Source organism: Quercus robur, chromosome 9 (genome assembly GCF_932294415.1).
Source record: "Quercus robur chromosome 9, dhQueRobu3.1, whole genome shotgun sequence".
NCBI lineage: Eukaryota > Viridiplantae > Streptophyta > Magnoliopsida > Fagales > Fagaceae > Quercus > Quercus robur.
Window position 1 is genome coordinate 41,579,490 of NC_065542.1, and position 23,993 is coordinate 41,603,482.

General features: G+C 35.3%; 1 protein-coding gene and 1 long non-coding RNA gene across 4 annotated transcripts; one reads left to right on the forward strand and one right to left on the reverse strand.

The window, feature by feature from the left end:
• Window positions 1-10,436: 10,436 nt before the first annotated feature.
• Window positions 10,437-15,194, forward strand: LOC126698425 (inorganic phosphate transporter 1-4). 2 transcript variants are annotated; one of them, XM_050395637.1, is made up of 2 exons: window positions 10,437-10,610; window positions 13,292-15,194. In XM_050395637.1, exon 2 carries the CDS (start codon window positions 13,352-13,354, stop codon window positions 14,975-14,977), a length of 1,626 nt encoding a protein of 541 aa, XP_050251594.1. In that variant the 5' UTR covers window positions 10,437-10,610; window positions 13,292-13,351; the 3' UTR covers window positions 14,978-15,194. The 2 variants fall into 2 exon arrangements, with proteins under 2 accessions (XP_050251594.1, XP_050251595.1); XM_050395638.1 differs by lacking the exon at window positions 10,437-10,610 and adding an exon at window positions 10,687-11,595.
• A 3,098-nt stretch (window positions 15,195-18,292) lies between these two features.
• Window positions 18,293-20,171, reverse strand: LOC126698426 (uncharacterized). 2 transcript variants are annotated; one of them, XR_007646458.1, is made up of 2 exons: window positions 18,829-20,171; window positions 18,293-18,496 (listed from the first exon to the last, which is right to left on the reverse strand). It is a non-coding gene; the product is annotated as an uncharacterized LOC126698426 (long non-coding RNA). The 2 variants fall into 2 exon arrangements; XR_007646459.1 differs by having other exon boundaries at window positions 18,781-20,171.
• Between the last annotated feature and the right edge of the window lie 3,822 nt (window positions 20,172-23,993).

Consider the following 23,993-nt stretch of genomic DNA (forward strand, 5'->3'; position numbering starts at 1 on the left):
CTATTACTAGACAAGGAAAGAACGGTCTCAGACATTTTTAAGAAAACTTAAAATCTGAGGACGAGGATTAAAGAAATACCTGAAATCTAGACGAGGAAACTAAGGACGAGAGGATACTTCTAGACGAGGCGCTAAGACGAGGATGCTCAAGGAAGGAAATCTCATAAATGTGAAGGGTACTGGAGGAATTCTACTATTTATAGGCTGTAAACTTTAGTATATGAAACGACGCATCCAACCAAAATACGACACGTGGTATACTCCTCGAAAAAATAACTCGACGCGTTAGTTTATCAATAAGATTGTGACACATGGCACGCCCAGTTGCTAGCATTAAGTGTATATTTTGAAAATTGCCTAAAATTATCCTAGAGACGACCCATGGACAAGGGAGCAACTGATGGTGTCTAAAAATGACCAACTCCTTATTCATCCATAGAGTTCGTCCATAGAAAGGGAAGAGAGTGAAAACTCGTCCTTAGTCCACAAGGAATACAGACTGGCCGCTCGTCCGTCCTCCATAGAGATCTCTGGACGAGATCTGCTAACTGATGAATAACCTCCCGTCCAACAGTGCTTAGGACAAGCCTAACAGCGGTTTCGATATGAAAAGATAACTGCTATAGCAGTTATCATGTTATACACTCCGGACTACGTGAAAATTGGGGAAGTTATCCAACGGATAACCATTTTCCTAAACCTATAAAAGGGCACGAATCTCCTACCAAAAAAGGGGAAGTATTTTCCAGACACTATCTCTCTTTAAATGAAGAATTCTTTGTTTTAGAAGAAAAGGCTAACTTTACCATCGGAGGGTTTGTGACCGGCCAACCCCGGTCTCCTCTGATCTCTTGTTTCTTATCCTTCAGGCCCTCAACATCATCACTATCCGTGCTGTTCAACTAACTAATTCCTTGATCGTTATTAATGTTAATTAAGTACCAACTTCCTCTATTATTGCCCTCTAATCTCTTCTGTGTATTATAAACAGGTATAGCACATGTGAACCTATAATATCAGCTGTCTTTATTTCATTAGGTTGGCACGTACATTGTAGACTCTCTTCTTTTTTTTTTCTTTTTTTCTTTTTTAAATGCTAATTAGTACATTTTTTTTAATGCTAATCTGTACATTGTAGACTTAATTGAATGAGTTTAAGATAACTTAACGATGTGTAGCTTCATAATTGCCTTTTGAGCAATTCAATGTCAAAACAACCTAATTAATTAGGTCGTTTTATATTTTCTTTTTAGATGGGAACGGATTGAATAGTGGAATCCCCAGCCACATTATCCCAGTCCCAAATCCTAACCCTTACTTTACGCAAACTCAATTTGATAAATGACTGAAACCTATATTTTCTTGCAGATTTTGACAGTCAACGAGCAAACCGACCAAAAGTACTAGGTTTACAAAGAAGACAAATGTATATCCAAAACAAAAAATAATAATAATATATGGAAACAACTTTTGCGAGAAAACCTACGATTGTGAATGATAGAAAAAAAAAATGGTGAGTTTATATGAAAATGATGATTTATTAATTCCAATTATCTGTATTACCAAGTTGTGACAAAATGTATGATACTAGATGAACAAGATAACAACATTTACAAATTGTTCAAACATATTTTACTTTGTTTTCCAAGGACTTGTGGACGAGGTACAAACCTACACGATGAGGATGACAATTTCTTGAAGGATTTAATAAATCACAGTTACTCGTGTTATTAAATTATGACAAAGTATATGATAGTTGAAAGAAGAAGAAGATAACAATAATTACAAGTCGTCTAAGCATATTTTACTTTGTTTGTCTAGGACTTGTGGATGGACGGAAAGGTACACACACATGGCAATTTGTTGGAGGGTTTAATAAATGGAAGTCAACAAGCAAAGTCGAGATGTGCGCGGTTTCACATGGAGTACGATGGTCAACGGGCAATATCATGGAAATCTTGCCGACAAGGCTATGAATTTTAACAAGTTGTGGGGTACTGATCAAAGCTGAACAAACCATTGAGATTTTGAGATAGGTTAGGTTAGTTGCTGTAAGGGGGAAAAAAATTGATAGGTTCGTCAATGGCTATAGAAAAGCATGACAATGGCTATAGAAAAGCATGACAATTGCTTATACAAGTTTGGCCAAAAAAAATCAAACCTAAATAATTTACATGACTAAACTGCCACAACGAAGTTCACATATTTTGACAAAGAACTAAAGTTATAGAAGAAAACCTCTGTCATGATTAAGTTCATGGAATATATATATATATATGTGAGAGAGAGAGAGAGAGAGAGAGATACTGTGTTGATAACGAAAACAAATTTTTTGTTTACACAAATAGTGGGGTAGATGATTTCTATTCACTTGATGACATTCTACTATTCTTTAATAAAAATCTTCTATACATAATACTTTTTGTGTTTCATTTTATGCTTCACCAATTACAAGTTATCACATAATCTTCCTTTTTTTCCTTATAAAATAATCAAATTTTAAAATGAAAAAATAAAAATAAAAAATAAAAAAGTTAAACACATACTAAGTTATGATTGGTACTAAAGTATAAAGTGAAACAAATGTTTTCTTTTTGTTAGGAAGATGATTTCTATTCTTATGTTAGGTTTGTTTAGGATAAAGTTTGGTTACAACTCCACTCAATATTTCTTTTTGGGACATAGAAATCCACCATTGGATTAAATTTATTCCTATATATATCTTTCATATTTGCAAAATTTTAAGAAAATCAGAGATTAATAGTTATATCATCAATAAATTGTTTAAATTTCAAACTTTTTTAGTATAAAATTATACATAAAAATCAAGTTTATAAATTGAATAGTAAATAACATCCAATTGTCACAAAATTTGATATACGTGTTAAGAACAAAAAAACATGTAATTTAACGGTTAAATTTTCAAAATATGTAACAATGTTATTTTTTTTTAGTGGGCATTGTAGCCACTAGCTAGAACCAAGTTTGTAGCCAAATTTTGTCCGTCTGCTTATAGGTGAAATCATTCTCTATTAATTTATTTGTAAATAAGTTAAATAAAATTTATAGCGTCCATTCTAGATAATTTTCTTTATCATAAGGTCAAAAGACTCAAAACATCTTTCTTGTTTTGTATAGATGGAATCTGAAATCAAATTCTTTTACTTGAGAACAAAAGGCTTTACCAATGCGTAATTATTCACTACTTTTAGAATTAAGAACCGCTATCTTATCTTTATTGGGGAAAAAAATCATGACAGAAAAATATATGGTTAATGGACAATAATTAATAGCTGGCGTGTTGAATTTACATGTAAAATATCATTTTAATTTGACAATCAAGCTAATTTGGTGATCATTTGAAACTGTTTAAAGAACAATAAGAGAGCATCATTCCCAAAAAAAAAAAAAAAAATCCTAGTTGTTATCTTGATAGAATTTGGTAGTCCCTTAAGTCCAACTAAGGTTTGGTATATCTATTTGTAATAACTTTTTCCCCCTAATAGTTAGACTATACAATAGGTAATCCTTCCTTTCCCCCTTTTTTTGTTAGGGGGGGTAGGGTAAAACCTTTCCCTTATATCTCACCCATGATATGAGTGGAATTTGATTCTAAGTTTTTACTATGATGACACAAAAACCTCACCAATTAACCAGCTTGTACCCTTTATAAAATAAAATAAACCGCAGTACTTCCTATATATTTTGGGGACTGGGTTCAAGCACTTCTACTTATGGATGAAAGGTCTCAAGCCCAACTAGTCCAATACAATAAATTTGTAGAAAATGGGCTCAAGAACTAGGTCTTAGTCTGAACTACAACTACTAGACACGGTTATGTATGAGCTAAGTAACAAGAATATGGTTTAAAGCATGAAATTTTGTCCTCGGTCGTTTCATCCAAGGGACTTAGTATTCTTCTTCTTCCTTCGATACTTGGTTCAAGAGATTTCCAAGATCATGCAAACTACTACCGTCTTCTCCTTTTTCCCTCCTCCTGCCCTTCTTTTTTTGTGATCCCCCATTCTTGGAGGGTCACTCACATTATATACTTCTCTCAGTCGATCTTGACCCTCTACCTGTTGATCATGCAAGTCATTACTCGAGTGCTCGTCTCATCAGCCACCTTCCCAAACCCTCTGTGAGTTGCGGCAACCAAGGCCGCACTGTTCAGGGGTCATTTCCTCATTAATGCGGCCAGAACGTTAGTTGGATGCATTCAATACGGAGGTGATAGTTTCTCCTTGAATTGTTCCTACACCATACGCCCATGGGTATCCTATTGTACTTGTCCTTCTCCTGGGGGCACTCTGGAAGGCTGCCTTTGCTGGCGTGCTGCTCTTTCCTCCTGGGATTTGGGATGCCGAGAGCAGGATCGTCCTCGACAATGTTTCTAGGCTATTTGGGCTTTCTTTGTTTGTCCTCGGCCATTTCTCCCTCCTCGGCGTGGGTCTCGAGCTCAGTATAAAGTGGGCCGGGGTTGTCAAATTCTTTGGCCCCACAATAGCCCCTCAAAATCCTACTGTCCAGCTCCTCGGACGAAGATGAGGGTTTTGGTGACATCGGGCCTTTGTCATGGCTTGTCAAGTCTTGTCATCCATCAATACCAGAGCCTCTTCACTAGCCTGAGGCACGTTCTTGACGCCTTGGTATATGAAGCGTGTCTTCATTAAATTCTAGCGGCTCTGTGCTCCCCACGTTCAACGGTACGATGATAATCTAACGGTGGAGATTTCCTTACCTTTATGGGCGGGAAAACCCACACAGTTACTTTTAATGGGAGGTATAAATACCCATTTGAACTGAGTTGTCTCTTTACCTTTGCACTTAAGAGTTATTGCGCACATATCCTGAGTTCAATCAAACTTCCAGCCAAACTCAAGTCTCTTTCCAGTATAAAAAGCCTGTCCGAGGAGCTTTTCCTCCTTTCTGTAAGTTTTCTTCTCTCTCCAATTCACATTTTCTCTCTTTTAAGTTTCTTCTTCTCTAAAGTAACTAGTTTCCTCATAGGTTTGAGTCCGAAGACCATGCGAGACCTTGGTTCTGTCTAGCACTTAGATTCTTCATGAAGTAACTAGTTTCCCCATAGGTTTGAGTCCGAGAACCATGCAAGACCTTGGTTCTGTCTAGCATTTAGATTCTTCATGAAGTAACTAGTTTCCCCATAAGTTTGAGTCTGAGGACCATGCAAGACCTTGGTTCTGTCTAACACTTAGATTCTTCTTTGAAGTAACTAGTTTCCCCATAAGTTTGAGTCTGAGGACCATGCAAGACCTTGGTTCTGTCTAGTACTTAGTCATTTAGAAAGTTGTCAGTGTGCGTTAATTTCTCCAAAACCGGAGGTCCGAGGACCCAACATAGCTAAGTTTCTGTTTAACCACTTCAAAAGATTCTGGTACGTGTTAATTTCTCCAAAGCAGGAGGTCCGAGGATCCGACATAGCTAAGGTTCTGTTTAACCGCTTCGGAAGATTTTGGTGCGTGTTAATTTCCCCAAAGCAGGAGGTCTGAGGACCCGACATAGCTAAGGTTCTGTTTAACCGCTTCAAAAGATTCTGCTTTGGCCCTCGGCTTTTTTCTCCAAAGGGAATTCAGCGAACCGAACTACTAGACCCGCGAGAACTAGCCCTTTGACAAGTGCACGGGGCACATACTTGACGTCAGAAGCCCCTAGAACTGCACTTCGTTTAGCAATCCTTTCTGCGTAATCAGTACTTCGAGGTGTAGACCTAAGCGGAAGCTGAGTTATGACAACGACAATGTGTTTTTGGAAATAATAGGGAAGCTTTCGTGTAGCTTACGCCACTGCCAAAATGGTCTTCTCGAGGGACTCTTGCTTATAGGAGCTTGATCCCACCATGATTAACCGTTGCATTCACTAACGCACAAACTCTTCCCACAGACGACACCAATTGTAGGGACTGGGTTCGAGCACTTCTACTTATGGATGAAAGGTCTCAAGCCCAACTAGCCCAATACAATAAATTTGTAGAGAATGAGTTCAAGAACTAGGTCTTAGTCTGAACTACAACTACTAGACACGGTTATGTATGAGTTGAGTAACAAGGATATGGTTTAAAGCATGAAATTTTGTCCTCGGGCATTTCGTCCGAGGGACTTAGTATTCTTCTTCTTCCTTCGATACTTGGTTACAGAGGTTTCCAAGATCATGTAGACTACTACTGTCTTCTCCTTTTTCTCTCCTCCTGCCTTTCTTTTTTTGTGATCCCCCATTCTTGGAGGGTCTCTCACATTATATACTTCTCCCAGTCGATCTTGACCCTCCACCTGTTGATCATGCAGGTCATTACTCGAGTGTTCGTCCTATCAGCTACCTTCCTAAACCCTCTGTGAATTGCGGCAACCAAGGCCGTACTGCTCAGGGGCCATTTCCTCATTAATGCAGCCAGAACGTTAGTTGGGTGCATTCAATGCGAAGGTGACAGTTTCTCCTTGAATTGTTCCTACACCATATGCCCATAGGTATCCTATTGTACTTGTCCTTTTCCTGGGGGCGCTCTGGGAGGTTGCCTTTGCCGGCGTGCTGCTCTTTCCTCCTAGGATTTGGGATGCTGAGAGCAGGATCGTCCTCGGCAACGTTTCTAGGCTATTTGGGCTTTCTTTGTTCGTCCTTGGCCATTTCTCCCTCCTCGGCGTGGGTCTTGAGCTCAGTATAAAGTGGGCCGAGGTTGTCAAATTCTTTGGCCTCACAGTAAATAACATCCAATTGTCACAAAATTTGATATACGTGTTAAGAACATAAAAAACATGTAATTTAACGGTTAAATTTTCAAAATATGTAACAATGTTATTTTTTTTAGTGGGCATTGTAGCCACTAGCTAGAACCAAGTTTGTAGCCAAATTTTGTCCGTCTACTTATAGGTGAAATCATTCTCTATTAATTTATTTGTAAATAAGTTAAATAAAATTTATAGCGTCCATTCTAGATAATTTTCTTTATCATAAGGTCAAAAGACTCAAAACATCTTTCTTGTTTTGTATAGATGGAATCTGAAATCAAATTCTTTTACTTGAGAACAAAAGGCTTTACCAATGCGTAATTATTCACTACTTTTAGAATTAAGAACCGCTATCTTATCTTTATTGGGGAAAAAAATCATGACAGAAAAATATATGGTTAATGGACAAAAATTAATAGCTGGCGTGTTGAATTTACATGTAAAATATCATTTTAATTTGACAATCAAGCTAATTTGGTGATCATTTGAAACTGTTTAAAGAACAATAAGAGAGCATCATTCCCAAAAAAAAAAAAAAAAATCCTAGTTGTTATCTTGATAGAATTTGGTAGTCCCTTAAGTCCAACTAAGGTTTGGTATATCTATTTGTAATAACTTTTTCCCCCTAATAGTTAGACTATACAATAGGTTATCCTTCCTTTCCCTTTTTTTTTTTTTTTTTTCTTTTTTTTTTTTTTAGGGGGGGGTGGGGTAAAACCTTTCCCTTATATCTCACCCATGATATGAGTGGAATTTGATTCTAAGTTTTTACTATGATGACACAAAAACCTCACCAATTAACCAGCTTGTACCCTCTATAAAATAAAATAAACCACGGTAGTTCCTATATATTTTCCTTTATTTTAATATTAAGCATCCTAGGATGGACCTCTACACGTGCTACACACACGTCTCAAATAATCTCTCTCTCTCTCTCTCTCTCTCTCTCTCTCCTATTGGCCAGTTGAAAAAAATTATAAATATAATAGAATTTTAACCCATAATGTATGTTTCATGATGATTGTTTTTTATCATCAGGTCAAGACTTAAAAGACTTGGGAGTTGAATAACGGACTTAGAGTTCAATCCATGTCTACACTAAAAACTGATTGGTATTTTGGTCTAATGATAAATAGTTATCATTAGAAGTAGATGTCATAGGTTGAAACTCTCACTTCCAAAAAAAAAAGTCAAGACTTAAGATACTAATCAATTTTTTGTGTAAACAAGATTTAAATTAGTGGGTTCCCATTAGCTCAACTAGTAAAGTCTCTGATGGTTGAATAAGAAATTTGGGGTTCAATCCCCGCATATACCAAAAACCAATTAATGTCTTGCTTTGACGATAAAGAGTTATCATCAGGAGCAAACGCCATATGTTGTAACTCTCTAAAAAAAAGGATTTAAATCATAAATATGTTATCCCATGACAAAAGACTTTATGAGTTAAACTAAATTGCTTGATAATTTAGGAGTTTATTGTCTTGAAATTCGGCTGTATGGAATTGTTTAAATTCAAATTATTCCTTTTTAAAATCCAAAAGACGTCCTAATTTATTGTTGATCCCTTTGATAGTTAGTATAAGCTCTCTCTCTCTCTCTCTCTCTCTCTCTCTCTCTCTCAAAAAAAAAAAAAAAAAAAAAAAAAAAAAAAAAAAAAAGAATGGTGGCTAAACAATCGTTTTCATGTAGCCAATTCCTAGGGCTTCAACAATGGACGGACATTGTAGCGTTCATACCATGTACCAATATGCCATTGACTTGCGTACATTGATGCAATAATGCCGTATGGAATTCTTCTTCAAATTCAATTCGCAATATCCAATATGGTATTGCTTAGAAGTCTGGTATTGCCTTGTGAAAGCATTCTAACGATTTTAGGAACATATATTGAAGGAACCCCTTTTGTTTTCAAATCTGAAAATACGAAATTGTTATGCTTAATTGCTTAGCCCAAAAGAAAATTCGCAATTGCTAACCAAAAAAATTCCTTTTATGCTAACCATAGCTTGTCTTAGTGGCTAACCGAGTTTGCAGTTCAAAATCTTTTTCCCCAAAACCTTTAAGCACTTTGTGCATACCAATTAACCTGCAAGTCCCTTGGCTAATTTACAATTTTTAATTGAGTTTAAATTCAATTCTATTTTTAAACCATCTATTAGAATTTTGGAAAAATTTTAAATAAAAAAATATTAAAAACTATCATAATGACCTATTAATAAATACCATAATTATTAAGTTTCATATGTAAACAGGAAATTTAAAAGATGATAATTATAAATGACAACTATAATTATTAAATTTTATTGCTAGACAAAAAAAAAATTAAATATTTTGTTAAATTTTCCAGTGCATTGTACAGACTTTTGAGTAATTTATAGTCTAAACAGCATTAATAGGTAATTAGAAGAATATACTAATTTGTTTATGAGAATATCTCAGGATCTACTAATTTTTGGGAATATTCTTCCTTTTTCCTTTTTGTTGAGAAAAGAATATACTAATTTATACTAAAACATCCTAACATAAGCTGGAATGCCATTTACTAACCCATTCGGGGCATTGTGTTGCTTTACTTTCCTAACTAGCACATGGGAAAAATGAAGGCTTTCCTTGAAATTACATTCCACTATGTCTATGCGTTGCGCAGCCAATTCATGTAACACACACACGCTCTGGACTCCAAGTTTGACATCGCTTGAGTTTTACTATATACATACGACTTAGAAAAAATGAAAAAGGCAAATGTTAGTGGAGGACACAAGAACTCCTATGTTGGGACCAGCTTTTAAGTAAAAAAATCAACCCCCCTAATTATGATTTCGCTAATAAATTATTATTATTAGTAATTAATCAATGAAAAACCAAAACCAAATACAAATACTAATAAAATAATTAATGGTGTAAAACTGACCAAAGTAAAAATAATTCTTCTACTTAGGGTTCGTTTAGGATCTGCTTATTTTTCTGAAACTAAAATTTTTTTTGTTGAAAGTACTATAAATAAAGGTAAAAGTTAACTGAAATAGTACAGTGAAATTCATAAATAATACCAAAAACTACCATGGGACATATGAATAATAGCAAAAATAAGCTAAATAGTCAAATAAGTTGGCAAAATAATTTTTACTAAACAAATACTTAAACTACTACCACAACTTTTATTAAAATTTGTGAAGTGATTTACTGTGAGTGATAAACAACTAATTTTATATAGACTCATTACATTTTATTTATCACACACAATCAGATAATTAAAAATTGTGACAATCTAAGGATAATACTTATTACACACAAGTTGTTACATATAATTTTACATAACCTATTTTTGAACCAAAATCATGACTTGAAATCATCGTTTTCATGTTCAAAAAGTGTGACTTTAAATTATGATATGATTTTAAAAATCGGATCGAACTGATTGATTCAATTGCGAACTAAACTCTTAATAGTTTGTGCGTAAAGACGACCCTAGCATAAAAGTTGTATTAACATACTCTCTCTAATAAAAAAAAATAATAAATAAAGAGAGGAAATGCGGCGTATGTATTAATTTGACTAAAAAAAAATTTGACTAAAAAGAGGGAGAGAAAAAGGAGTGTGGACTAAGAATTATGCTGGTGATTACTGATTGGAAGGTTATTGGGAACTGTGTGTTTAATGTTTTGGTATAAATACAAGGTTGCGCCTTCTCGTTTTCCCACCACCATCTCTAATATTTTCTTTCGCATCCTTTGCTCTGCTCACTTGCTTGCTTTCTTTCCAACAAACACACCTTCTCTCTCTCTCTCTCTCTCTCTCTCTCTCTCTCTCTCTCAGTTTTCCACTCTTTCTTTGCTTTGGATTCTCAGATACATAGAAAAGCTTCAGGTCAGTATTCTGTGTCCAAACATCCTATGATTCTTCTTTTCTTGGATATATGTTTTTGCTAATAACTTTTCCTGAATACGTAAATGTCTCCTGTAATAACATTTTATGTTGGTTTGTTTTTTCTTGTCCTAATGTCAATACTCAATGCTATAGCTTTTTTTATAATCTTAGAAAGGGGATATCTTTTTGTGTCCAATGAAAAGTTTAAGGTAAATGATTGACACCCATTTTAAATAAATAAATAAAAAGAAAGGTAAGCGATAATATGTTTTCTCTCACTCATTCATCTAAGTGATTTTCTTTTCATGGTTTTGACGTGCACATAACAATTATTAGCAAGATTAAAGGGTTGAAATTTTGTTATTTGAACTAAAGTTGGGTGTTAATCTTTCGGATTTTTCGGATCATAATCTACCTGATTTTCTTTGTAATGTTAGTCATTTTTAGCTTTACCCTGTTAATTTAAAATTTACACAGCCAAGAATCATGTAAAGCAATTAATTTTCCAGCAAGAATCTTCATTACATGTTTATTTATTCCGTTCCGTTCCGGCCGGAAATTACTGTTCCAGCAAGTAAACCGGAATGGTATACCCCTTGTTCCACCTCGGAACAAATTCCGGGGGGTTCCGGCCGTTTCGGGTGATTTCGGGAAATACCGGCCAAAATTTTGGATTCGGCCGGAATGAGTTTAATGTGAAGAAAAATTGACAGAATATAAGGAAAAATCTTATGAGCCACGGTGAGGGGGGAAAAAATAAAAGAAAGGAGGAGGAGGTGAGTATAAAAAAATCAAGGGAAAAAAACAAAAGGAAAAAGAAGATAAGAAAGAAAAAAATAAAATCAAGAAAAGTAATGAGATTTATCATTTATGTATGCTTCCTCTTAGAAGTTAGAACCCATGTCTATGCAAAGACTCTACTAGAACCCAGCTGAGAAGATCTTTGAGAAGTGAACTTGAGATGGCGTTTCAGACTTTTAGCAAGGTAAGGGGTAGCTTTTTTTTTTTTTTTATCAAAAGGGGTAGCAGTTTATTTGCTTGATTGAGTTGACCACACAACCCAAGTAATAATTAAAAAAAGATGAAATAGTATAAAAAGTAGAAATAGGAAGTCATTGAGAAGACAATCACGTGGGAAAGGTAATTTCTTGGAAGTTTCCTATTTTACAATGCCCAACATCCATGTTTATTTAATAAAAAAAAAACCATCTAACTACTTGGATAAGTTGATTAAGATTTCTTTTCAAACCTCTTTATAGAGTTCATTAGTTAATGTCAAAATAACTATAATATATATATATATATATATATATTAGTGAGTAATTTTGAAATAGTATAAAACGATACGTCGAAATATGTTGGTATCGAAATATTTCATTCCAATAAATAAACTGAAACGATCATCGAAATAGTATTCATAATATTGGTACTTTCAATTTCAACATGCTTGAAAGTTGAGACCTTCCTTGTAGCTTTGCCAATTCTACACTCATTTCCAATTTCATCAACAGGGCTTTAATTATTTGTAGAAGCTGAAGTTTTTTTTTCAGTGTCTTATCTTTCTAAAAGGAGATATATATATATATATATATATATATATTGTTTATATTTATACTTTAAAATCTTACCTTGAAATTCATAATCTTTTCTTCTAAATCTTAATCTTTATTTATGTTGTTGGTTTGCGACCACTCTCATATTTTTACCTTTTACACAAAAATTAGTGCTACCTAGTTTTTACTTTTTGGTTCTTATATTAAATGTAGAATTATATATTGGTTGGTAGATTTCTGTTGAATCTACAAGTCATGATATTTCCGTGTGCTTCTTTTATGTGGGGTTGATAAGTATGTATGTGATTATCATGAGAGAGAGAGAGTGATTTCATAGGATTTACCTTCTTTTTTTCTTTTACTTTCCTGTAGTAATGGAGGTTTGACTTTAGACACTAGAGAGAGAGAGAGAGAGAGAGAGAGTGATTCATAAGACTTCTACGGCCATAAGCTTTTCTTTTTTCTTTTTTTAAGCTTTTCCTGTAGTGATGGAGGTATGAACTGTTCCACCGCAGATAACATTTCTTGTTGCTTCATCTTCTTGAGCCTTTTCATTTGCACAATGAGTCATTTTTTGTTATGTTTTATTTAATTTTTCTGGATGAAGCTTGCTAATTATCTGAGCTTAGTGGCCCTCTAAATTTCCAAAAGAGGGGAAGAAAAAGTGGAGCAGTTGAACCTACTCTTCTTGTGTTGTTTGACTAATAATACCAATTTATTCTACTTTGACAAGTCCAGTATAACATAATTTTTTTTTCCTTTTCAAAATAGTCCAGATACAAGATCTTGAAGATTCAAAACGATTCTTTTCTCAAGCTGAGAACCATAAGAGATTTCTTTTTCAACATCTTCGTCATCATAATTTAAATAATCATATGCAATGTTTTTATATTCTACTAGGTTGTATTTATATATATCTTGTTGACCCTTAATTGTTGGGTCTTGGAATCTTAAATCAAAATTAAAACATAAGGTTATTAATGATATAATTCAATATGATTAACTAAACTAAAACCTCCCCTAGATAAGAATTTAATAAATCAGTTTGGTTGAATTCTTTCTAGTTTTGTTAAAAGATCTCATAATATGGTGGTCACTCATGAACTTACCCTTCTTCAATTTTTGCAGAGAAGCACTCTTGTGAGAAACAGAGTGAAGAGTTTTAAAGATTTTGAGTGACCAAACACCATGGCCAAGGACAATTTACAGGTGCTAAATGCGCTTGATGTAGCAAAAACACAATGGTATCATTTTACTGCAATCATCATTGCTGGAATGGGATTCTTCACCGATGCATATGATTTATTTTGCATCTCTCTTGTGACAAAGTTGCTTGGCCGCATATACTACCATGTTGATGGAGCAGCAAAGCCCGGCACGTTGCCTCCCAATGTCTCAGCTGCTGTTAATGGTGTAGCATTCTGTGGAACTCTAGCTGGTCAGCTCTTCTTCGGGTGGCTTGGAGATAAGATGGGCCGGAAGCGAGTCTATGGTATGACTCTCATGCTCATGGTTATATGCTCCGTTGCTTCAGGTCTTTCCTTCGGCCACAATGCAAAATCTGTCATGGCAACACTTTGCTTCTTCCGGTTCTGGCTTGGTTTTGGAATTGGTGGTGACTACCCACTTTCTGCCACCATCATGTCCGAATATGCTAATAAAAAGACTCGTGGTGCCTTCATTGCTGCAGTCTTTGCTATGCAGGGCTTTGGAATTATGGCTGGTGGTATATTTGCGATTATTATTTCATCCACATTTAAGGCCAGGTTTGACGCTCCAGCCTATGAGGTTGATGCACCTCGCTCAACTGTTTCACAAGCAGATTTTGTTTGGAGGATTATTCTAATGGTTGGAGCACTTCCTGCTGCACTCACTTATTACTGGAGGATGAAGATGCCTGAAACAGCCCGTTACACAGCCCTTGTTGCCAAGAATGCAAAACAGGCTGCATCTGATATGTCAAAGGTCCTTCAGGTTGACCTTGAAGCAGAACAACAAAAGGTAGAACAAATAACTGAAAAACCAGCCAATGCATTTGGTTTGTTCTCAAGGGAGTTTCTTCGTCGCCATGGACTTCACTTGCTTGGGACAACAAGCACATGGTTCTTGCTTGACATTGCATTTTACAGCCAAAATCTGTTCCAAAAGGATATTTTCAGTGCAATTGGATGGATTCCTCCTGCAAAGACCATGAATGCCATCGAGGAGGTTTATAGAATTGCAAGGGCACAAACACTGATTGCTTTGTGCAGTACTGTCCCAGGGTACTGGTTTACAGTGGCTTTCATTGACAAGATAGGAAGGTTTGCTATCCAACTGATGGGTTTCTTCTTCATGACAGTGTTTATGTTTGCCCTGGCCATTCCATACAACCACTGGACTCATAAGGATAACCGCATTGGATTTGTGATGATGTATTCGTTAACTTTCTTCTTTGCAAATTTCGGGCCTAATGCCACCACATTTGTTGTGCCAGCTGAGATTTTCCCGGCTAGATTGAGGTCTACTTGCCACGGCATATCAGCAGCATCTGGGAAACTTGGGGCTATGGTTGGTGCATTTGGGTTTTTGTATTTGGCTCAAAGCCAGGACAAGACCAAAACAGATGCAGGGTACCCTGCTGGAATTGGAGTGAAGAATTCACTCCTTGTGTTGGGTGGAATCAACTTCTTGGGAATTTTGTTTACTTTCTTGGTGCCTGAATCGAAAGGTAAATCTTTGGAGGAGATGTCTAGGGAGAATGAGGATGAAAATGGAGGTCCAGAATTGGAACAAACATCTTCTTTTAATAGCAGGACAGTTCCTGTTTATTAGGTTGGCTCAGTGAGCAATTGCTCACCATTAAACCCTTCCTACATTTTCATTGAGAGAAGGACGATTGTTATATTTTGTTCTTCTTCTTGTCCGTAAGCAGTTTCTTAGAATAAGTCATTTCACATCTTGGCAAGAGGCGTCAACTGCGTCACTTTCTTGTACTTATTGTAGTTTGTTCTTTTGCTTAATCTTGCGTAGCATAAGAACTTTTCTTTGTTGTTTCTTGCCATAAAAAAAAAAAAAAAAAAATTGAATAATTTCTTACCAGAGGGCTATCTCCAGCATTTTTTTTATTTCTTTTTTCACTTAGACATGGAGAATAGATAATATGTCCTGCATAGTCTGAAAGCAATTCAGGTGCTTGTTGATGGATCAACTAATAGGCTCCATTTGTGATTAAACAACATTGATAGGTCAAAAAGGTGGAAAAAAGCTGTACAATTTATCCAAAACATAGGTATATGATCAAGCCTTATTTAAGAGATTATTTGAATCTCTCACTCTCAGTCTCACTCTCACTCTCCCTCTCCCTCTCCCTCTTGGGGCTGAACTCACTATATAAAGAAAGAAGAAAAAACAATGTTGACAATTGACAAATCAATACTACGATTTCCAATTTCTAAACCATATTTAATATTATATGGATTAGGTGTGTAATTATTTTCCAAGCGTTTTCTTTTCTACAATCTTGACTTTGAACCTTGACATCTGCTCAAAACTACTCCACTTGGACAAAAGTAAACAACTTTTTTGGTAGTTGGTTTACTACGCAAGCTCACAGTCAAACTGAAGACTTCTGAGAAGCTGAGGTAAACACATTAGGTTCTTTTCTTCTTGGTTTTTTTTTTTTTTTTTTTTTTTTTTTTTTTTTTTTTTTGACTCGTTCTTTTCTTCTTGTTTTAAAAGATTTATTTGATAGGTTCATATTGGTCCCAATTTGCCTCAAGAAGACAAGTTTGTTTCTCTTTTATTCCTTTTTCTTCTTGGACAAAAGTAAACAACTTTTTTGGTAGTTGGTTTACTGCGCAAGCTCACAGTCAAACTGAAGACTTCTGAGAAGCTGAGGTAAACACATTAGGTTCTTTTCTTCTTGTGTTTTTTTTTTTTTTTTTTTTTTGACTCGTTCTTTTCTTCTTGTTTTAAAAGATTTATTTGATAGGTTCATATTGGTCCTAATTTGCCTCAAGAAGACAAGTTTGTTTCTCTTTTATTCCTTTTTCTTCTATTTCTTAAAGCAAAAGCATTATATTTAATTGCTGATGACAGGATCAACAAATTTACAACAAAATCTTATAGCATCTTAGAAAAGATTATACTCAATCTTACTACAACTCAAAACAAAGTTGTTGTGATAATGTTTAGAGATTTTATTGTCCCCATATACTTTTTCTCGATGAAATTAAAATTTTGCATCTTAATGTTAATGGTTGAGAGCATTCCCATCCAGCTTTATAAACCAAAAGTTTATGACAAATATGGGTAAACTTACCTTAAACCGATTTGCATTAGTTCAACAATTTGTAGACCAAATTAATTTATGAACAATACCTCAGTGCTGAGTACAGTACAGAGATGTTATTCATTAATACATCCCATATCACCGTGATATAACTGAATTTTTTTTTTTTTTTTTTTTGGGTTAATAGGCATAATATTAAACAACAAAAGAAGTTACAAACCAGCCACAGAGACCAAAGTAGAGGCTACATGCCTATAACTGTACAGACCATTTCTATCAAATACAAGTAAACCATCTAATTCATTAGAGGGGGAAACATAAAAAATAACAGAATCCTCCCTCATGTAGCACCCATTCTTAGCCAAGTAATCAGCACACCTGTTTGCCTCTCTAAACACATGAGCTACCCAAACTTGTGTGATGCTTGCCATGAGAGATCTATAGTCAAGAAGCAATGGAGACAATTTTTTATTAGCGTTGTCAGTATTATTTAACATCTCCACTATTACCTTGGCATCAAGTTCCACTTCCAACTTACTAATACCCAGCTGAATAGCGAGAGATAACCCATCTCTTAAGGCCCACAATTCAGCCATGACACTTGTAGTGTACCCAATTGATCTCGAGTAACCCCTAATCCACACTCCATCACTATTTCTAATTATACCTCCACCACCAGCTCTGCCTGGGTTTCCAAGTGAAGCACCATCTAGAGCTGGGTTTCCAAGTGAAGCACCATCTGTGTTGAGTTTGTGCCAACCCGGACTAGGCTTGCACCATTTAATAGGGATAATAGTCCTAGACGTGACTTGCTTGGCTTTACTAACACAGTAAAAATATTCCTTAGCTTGGCCAAGACACACCCTATCAAGCATTGTGTTAGGAATAGAGTTGTCAAACATAACTTTGTTCCTGTTTTTCCACAAATTCTAAACAGCAAAAAGGAAAAGGAAGTACCAAGGAGTGGATCCTTTATGCCTTACTTCACTTAAACAATTAGTCTTCAACCAAACTTCAAAATTATCAGAGAAGGAACTAACAAGAGACGGAGGAACCTCCAATTTCCTCCATAAATCACGAGCAACAACACATTCACGAAGAAGGTGGACTATAGTTTCATCCTGAACTCTACACAGAGGACAAACCTTGTCACAATTTATGCCTCTTTCCGCAAGGACAACCTTCACTGGAATACTACCATGCAAACACAGCCAAAGGAAATTTGTAATTCTCGGCAAAATATCTAATTTCCATATCCAAAGGCCATGAAATTGCGTGACAGGTTCCTCCCCTTGATTTGCCAACCGGTAGGCTGAACTAGAAGTAAATTCTCCATTATTGGAGAATTTACACATCAAAGTATCTCTCCCACTTCCATGTAATTGAATTGGAACTACTTTAATCCTTTCTTTAATAGGCTGAGGGAGATCAAACGAAATCAGCTCCCATTTCCAAATTTGACCACAACACAAATCTGCAATTGTCAAATTTTGTTCTCCTTTCCTAAGAGGCCCTTCAATCATCTCCCTAAGAGAATCACCATTAATCCAATTGTCATTCCACACCTTTACTCCAGATCCATTACCAATCCCCCAAGAAATCCCTTTTTGGAATATAGGGAAATCCAAGCGAATGGCTTTCCAATTGGGAGACAATGGAAGTTTTTCAGGAGCCCTTGATCTAATTCTTGAATAGGAGCAATATTTATGTAGAATTACTTTCGCCCACAATGCATCTTCAATAAAATTAATAATAATCCCCCAGATAAGTTCTCAAAGCGAATGACTGAAATTAATAATAATAATTATTATATAAGTGATATTTGCAATATTCAATAAAATGAGTATTCCATTAAAAAAAAAAAAAACATTGAGAATCGATGATGATAATTAAATAATAGATAATTCATGGAGAAAAAATTGAAAGAGACAGCACATTGGAAGATACAACACGGATGAGAGGAAAAAAAAAGGGGCTTACACATATACATCCCAATTAAATGTCTATTTTACCTCAACCAAAAGCTACCGCCCCCGTCAACAAAAATTTCCAGCAGATTCCTATCAAAAGAAAAAAAATTCCAGCAGGTTAATTAAAGCCAAACAAGCATGAAAAACCCAGGCCAGGCAAAGCTACACCAAAACAAAATATCAGTATCCAAAGTTTTCTTTAACAAATTAAAATTTTCTTAGAAATCAAACATAAGCTAGAAATATCAAAAAAAAAAAAAAAATACACCCACAAACTTGACAAAATCAAATTCTGATCCTACAGCTGCTAGTAGCCAAGTTTATCATTGATCCTCAACAAACCCACAAACTTCTCAAATATCAAATACCCATACCCAAATCTAAACCAAAACAGAAACCCAAAACAAATCCATTGATCTCACCCAAACTTCGACTTCAAACACAAAAATAATTCGCACAACCACAAAGCCTATCTCGCGGGATCAACAACACAACCATGAAACACAAATGCCTGCCATGGAGAGAATCAAAGAAGCCTCCTCTGTTCTTCTAAATCTTGGTTTACGTTCATTCACAACCATCAAAAGAAGCCGATCTAGATACAGAGCTGGATGGGCATAGAGTGATTGTTGTTTAAACGAAGAGGGAGAGTGAGATGAAGAAAGAAGACTTGGGTGAGAGCTGATATGGGAGAGAACGAAAATGATGAGGAAGAAGAGGAGGAGAGATACCAGTTTAAGAGAGAGAAAAAGTGACTAAATAAGATAATAATATAAAAATAGGATATTAATAAAATAATGGTTTACAAAGCTACAGTAAGAGCATCAGTACATGGTAACGCAAATGGTATACGGTGGTATTATTTAGCATCCAAGCATAAAAAAGCCCATTACTCGCCTTCTACTTGTAAAAAAATTTACAATTGTGCTACTATACTGTAGCTCAATTGTAAAAATAAAATAATCTATTTTATTTGTTCTTTCTCTTTCCCTTGACTCACTTCTCTCTCTGTCTCTCATGCAAGACCCTCTCTCTCTCTCTCTCTCTCTCTCTCTCTCTGTGAAGGCAACAAGTTTAAGGGTTGCCATATCTCTCTCTAGTTGAAGGCATCGGCATGGATCAACATGGGTTGCTCTCTCTCTTTTTGCGTGGATCGGTGGATTAGCGTTGGTTGAAAGCGGTGGTGTAGGTTGAAGGTGGTGGGTGTGGGTTGCTCTCTCTCTGCGTGGATCGATGTTTGGTGTATTATTTGGGTCGATAGGTGGTACCGGTGTGGTGGGCGTGGGTAAGTGTGGGTTGTGTGTCTAGGTTGTCGCGAGTTGTCTTAGTCATCATAGGTCGTCTCATTCTTTGCTTTCTTGGGCAAGATAACCAAAGGTTTGCTCTTTTTGGTGCTTTCAATGATTTTATTGGTAAATCGGTTGGTTTGATTTGTCTTTGAGAATTGGGTGGTGTGACTGGGAAGCTTGGCTGAATTAGGTGATTTGATTCTATTAGCAAATCAGTTGGTTTCTCATTCTTTGATTTGTCTTTGAGAATTAGGTGGTGTTACTAGGAAGCTCGGTAGTGGAGTTTGGATTTTGGGTTTGTTATGATTTGTTGGTTGATTTGGGTGGTGCAGTAGTGGTGGGGTGGTGGTTGTGTTGTTGATGATGGTGGTGGCAATTTTATTTTGTTGATGATTGGCAGGTGGTGGGATGGTTGGGTTAGGATGATGGTTGTGTTAGGTTTTTAGTGTGTTCACGATGGAGAGAGAAAGAGGGAGGAAGAGAGACAAAAATTAGAGAAAGGAGAGAGATGGTATTGGATTATATATTTTATTGTGTAAATATATTATTTTAATGCGTTAGGATGTTAGGTGTGTTGTAAAATTATATGGTATAAGAGATAAAATAGCTTTTGAGGTAGTAAAATGAGATTTTTTTTTAAGAAACTGAATGCTAATACTCTAACCGTTGACGGGGGCAGAAAAGTTTTCCCTTTGACAAATCGAAACCATGGGCTAAATCGAAACTTGACAATAGGCTTGAAGTATAGACCAAAGGCTATCGGTTAAACTTTTGAGAGATTTGTCTTTTTTATGCTTGGGCCTAGGTTAGGACCGGCAAGAATTATGGGAAGCCCCAAAACATTTCCTACAACAAACACGTCAGCATAACATAAAAGCCCACTACAATAAAGAAATAGCCTAGCAGTAAAATATTTCAGCTGTAAAATAAGTCAGTTCTAATCATTAGTTATTTCATAAATTAAAGAAAAGTATCAACATCTCCAAAGTCATCATCTGAGGGATCCATTGAAAAAAAGTCCTCCATTATAATAACATGAGAGTAAAACTCTATGGTCACAAATACATTATAGCCTTCAATTGTAAAGGAATAAACAAATACTATGGGGTCCATTATAGCAAATAATGGAAAATGCTTAGTGTGAGATGAAGGGAGAGAGAGAGAGAGATTCCAGCTAGCGTAACAAGATCATTTTAGTAATATAGTATATGAACATTTTAGCGTAGCAAGATTATTATGTCAGGATATGCTCATGGATATAGTATATATAATGAGTACTGAAAGTCATTTTAGTAATATAAGTAATGAGAGAGAGAGAGTATTTAGCAAAGTTTCTGGGACTTTCTACTGGGGGATGGACAAGAGCTTATGAATTGTGATATAAGGGGCATTTGTGATATAAAGGCTGAAAAGCTTAGCTTCTAAGTTGGAAACTAAAAATTCAGAAGCTCAGAATCTCACTAAGAACTTAAGAAGATAATTAGAGGGAGGGGGAAATAGAGAATTTTTTGAGAGAGTTGTTCTTCTCTGTTTGTGTTTCTTGAGGTGTTTGATGAAGGGCTCTATTTATAGTTGAGTTTAAGGGGTTGTTTAGCAAATAACCCTAGCCAAAATCTGTCTCAATCTTCAAAAAATTCTCAAAAATTCATTCCTAGGATTTGGCCAAGAATGGTATATTCAACTTTAAGGTGTTCTTGCTGTTTAGGGTAATAGTAGCTAGAGTTTTTACTTAATATTAAATGCTAGATTGTCCTTGGCCAATGAGATTAAAGCATGAATTAAGGCTAATGATCTTGGTAATTTGCTACTAGTGTTAGAGTTGTTAGGGTAGATTGTGTCACCCCAAGCCAATTATCAATCTTGGAGCCCTTTATTGGAAACTCTGTTGGAGATCTCCTTGGTGCCCTCCAAACCACATTTCCCTAAGTTTTCCTATTTGGGTTCATGTGCTTGGTTCATGAACCAAGAAACATACATTTTTGCAAGGTAGTGAGCTATTCATAAGTGATTCCAAAAACTTCCATGGTCTGGTTATGGCAACCCCTTGTTCCTTGGCCGATTGTATTGGAGAAGAGAGAGAGCATGGCTAGCTTCAACCTTCACAGCTTTATGTCTTGTCGATAATCATGAAAATCAGCTTGCCAAGGAAGGGTTTAAGATCAACTTGCCAAATGTTCCTCTAACCTGAATTGACAAGCTGAAGGTAATTGCAATATATCTCCTATACTCACATAATTTATTAAAATCTCATTATTTTCAGGTACCTGATCCTCTTCAAGTGACTCCTCTTTAGGAGAGTCATTTTGAGAGGGTTTATTTTCAAGAGAATTATGAATTTTGGATAGATTAATTATTTCTATTGCCTGTTTCATGGGTACTGCTTCTTTAGGAGCAACGACTTGTTTTTCTTACATTTTTCTCTTTCTAGGGATTTTATCTTTAGCCCTAACAGGTCTTCCACGCTTCAGGTGTGGTTTAGACTCATTTGTTGTTGTATTAATGGATTGTCCTACAGGAACTTCAATCATTGCTAGGGTATTAGCAGCTGGAATGTGAGATTTCACAATTTTCTTATTGTCAGTGAATACATTCGGTAATTGGTTTGCAATACTTTGCAAATAATAATCCTCTAAACTTCAAGTTCACATTGTTTTGTGCGGGGATCGAGATGAGATAACGTCAAAGTATTCCAAATTATCTCTCTTCGTGCATCTGGCAATGACTTTTCTCCCCTTAATGTCAGGAAGACTATTTTTTCAGAATGACAATCATCAAAACGTACCTTAAAAACATCACTAGTTTTTTTTTTTTTTTTTTTTTTTTTTTTTGAGAAATAAAAACATCACCAGTTGAAGGTTAAAGATATCTAATAATAGATGGAGAATCAAAACCAATATAAATTCCAAATCTACGTTTAGGACCCATTTTAGTGCGTTGTGTGTTGACAAAAACATGGTTTGTATCGCATACAAAACATACGCAGCGGAAAATTATCGGATCTACTTCATTCGCAATTGATAACATGTACTATGTAAATTTCAAAATTTAAGAACAAAAGAGCGTACCTTGGTGCGGTGAAATTCAAAACCGAAGATTAGAAGTACTTGGAAACACTTTTAATCTTCACTCCAATTCCACTTATGCCGAAGAAGTGTGGTCTCTCAATCAATTTATATGTATGTGCTCAAGCGAGAATAAGAGAGTGGCTTACACTCACATACATACCATTTTATTCTCTTACTAAATTCTATATGTTTCCCTCCTTATATATAACTGATTATCTTATTGGGTTAGCCTTTTGAACCATTCTAATTGGGCTTTAATATATGGCTTGGAGTGGGGCCAAAAGAGACAAATAAGACACTAGCTCCAATGGGTTTTGGGCCTCTCTGTCAACTCTTGACAAGCCCAGAATTACCATTAATTATATTTAATACTATTATATAAATATAATTGCACTCTAGGCCTTATTAATAAATTATATCCCAAGATTTAATTATACATTCAACCCTTTCATTAAAATATTCATAGTAATACAAAGTCATGAATGTTGACTGCCACTTTGAAGATTACTACATTTTAATCCTTGTGTACCTGGTTTAATCCTTTAAATTATTCATCATATATTTATGAAATCCAATTTCATAAATATATACTTTAGTAACTCCTTACTAAAGTGGCTAGACCTAACACTTTGAATAACCAAACCCATTAAACTTACCTCAATGGAATATTTTATATCTCTGTTAAGAGATTATGAATTCCATCTTAAGAATATATGTTCCTTCAACACTAAATGTGGCTGCCCAACATACTGAGGTTTTGATCGTGACTTTAGATCTCACTCCTGATATATCAAAGTAACACTTCATGATCAGGTTCATTATTTTCTCAGGATTAAGAGTTGATGTAAATAGAAGTCGTGAGATTTATTATTCATTTGACAGTTGTTAGTAGAATAATAAATCTCACAGCGGTCTAGTTCAATATGTCTTAACACTTAAAACATATCAACATATCAATTAGAAGTCTCCACTTCCATGTTCAAAACAAATCATCTTAGTTGATATGTTATAGTCTTCGAAGATGAAATGCCTAATTTCATCACCGACTACGAACTAAAATTATGAGTTTACAAATAATTTATGACTTATATCTTTTGTGACTAAATCACATATTATGCATATCATGGACTATATGATAATGTCCAAATATTCATGTTGCCATTATTTTAGATAATGATAAAACAATTTTATTAATCACAACATAATGTCATACATGGCATCATACAATAGGAT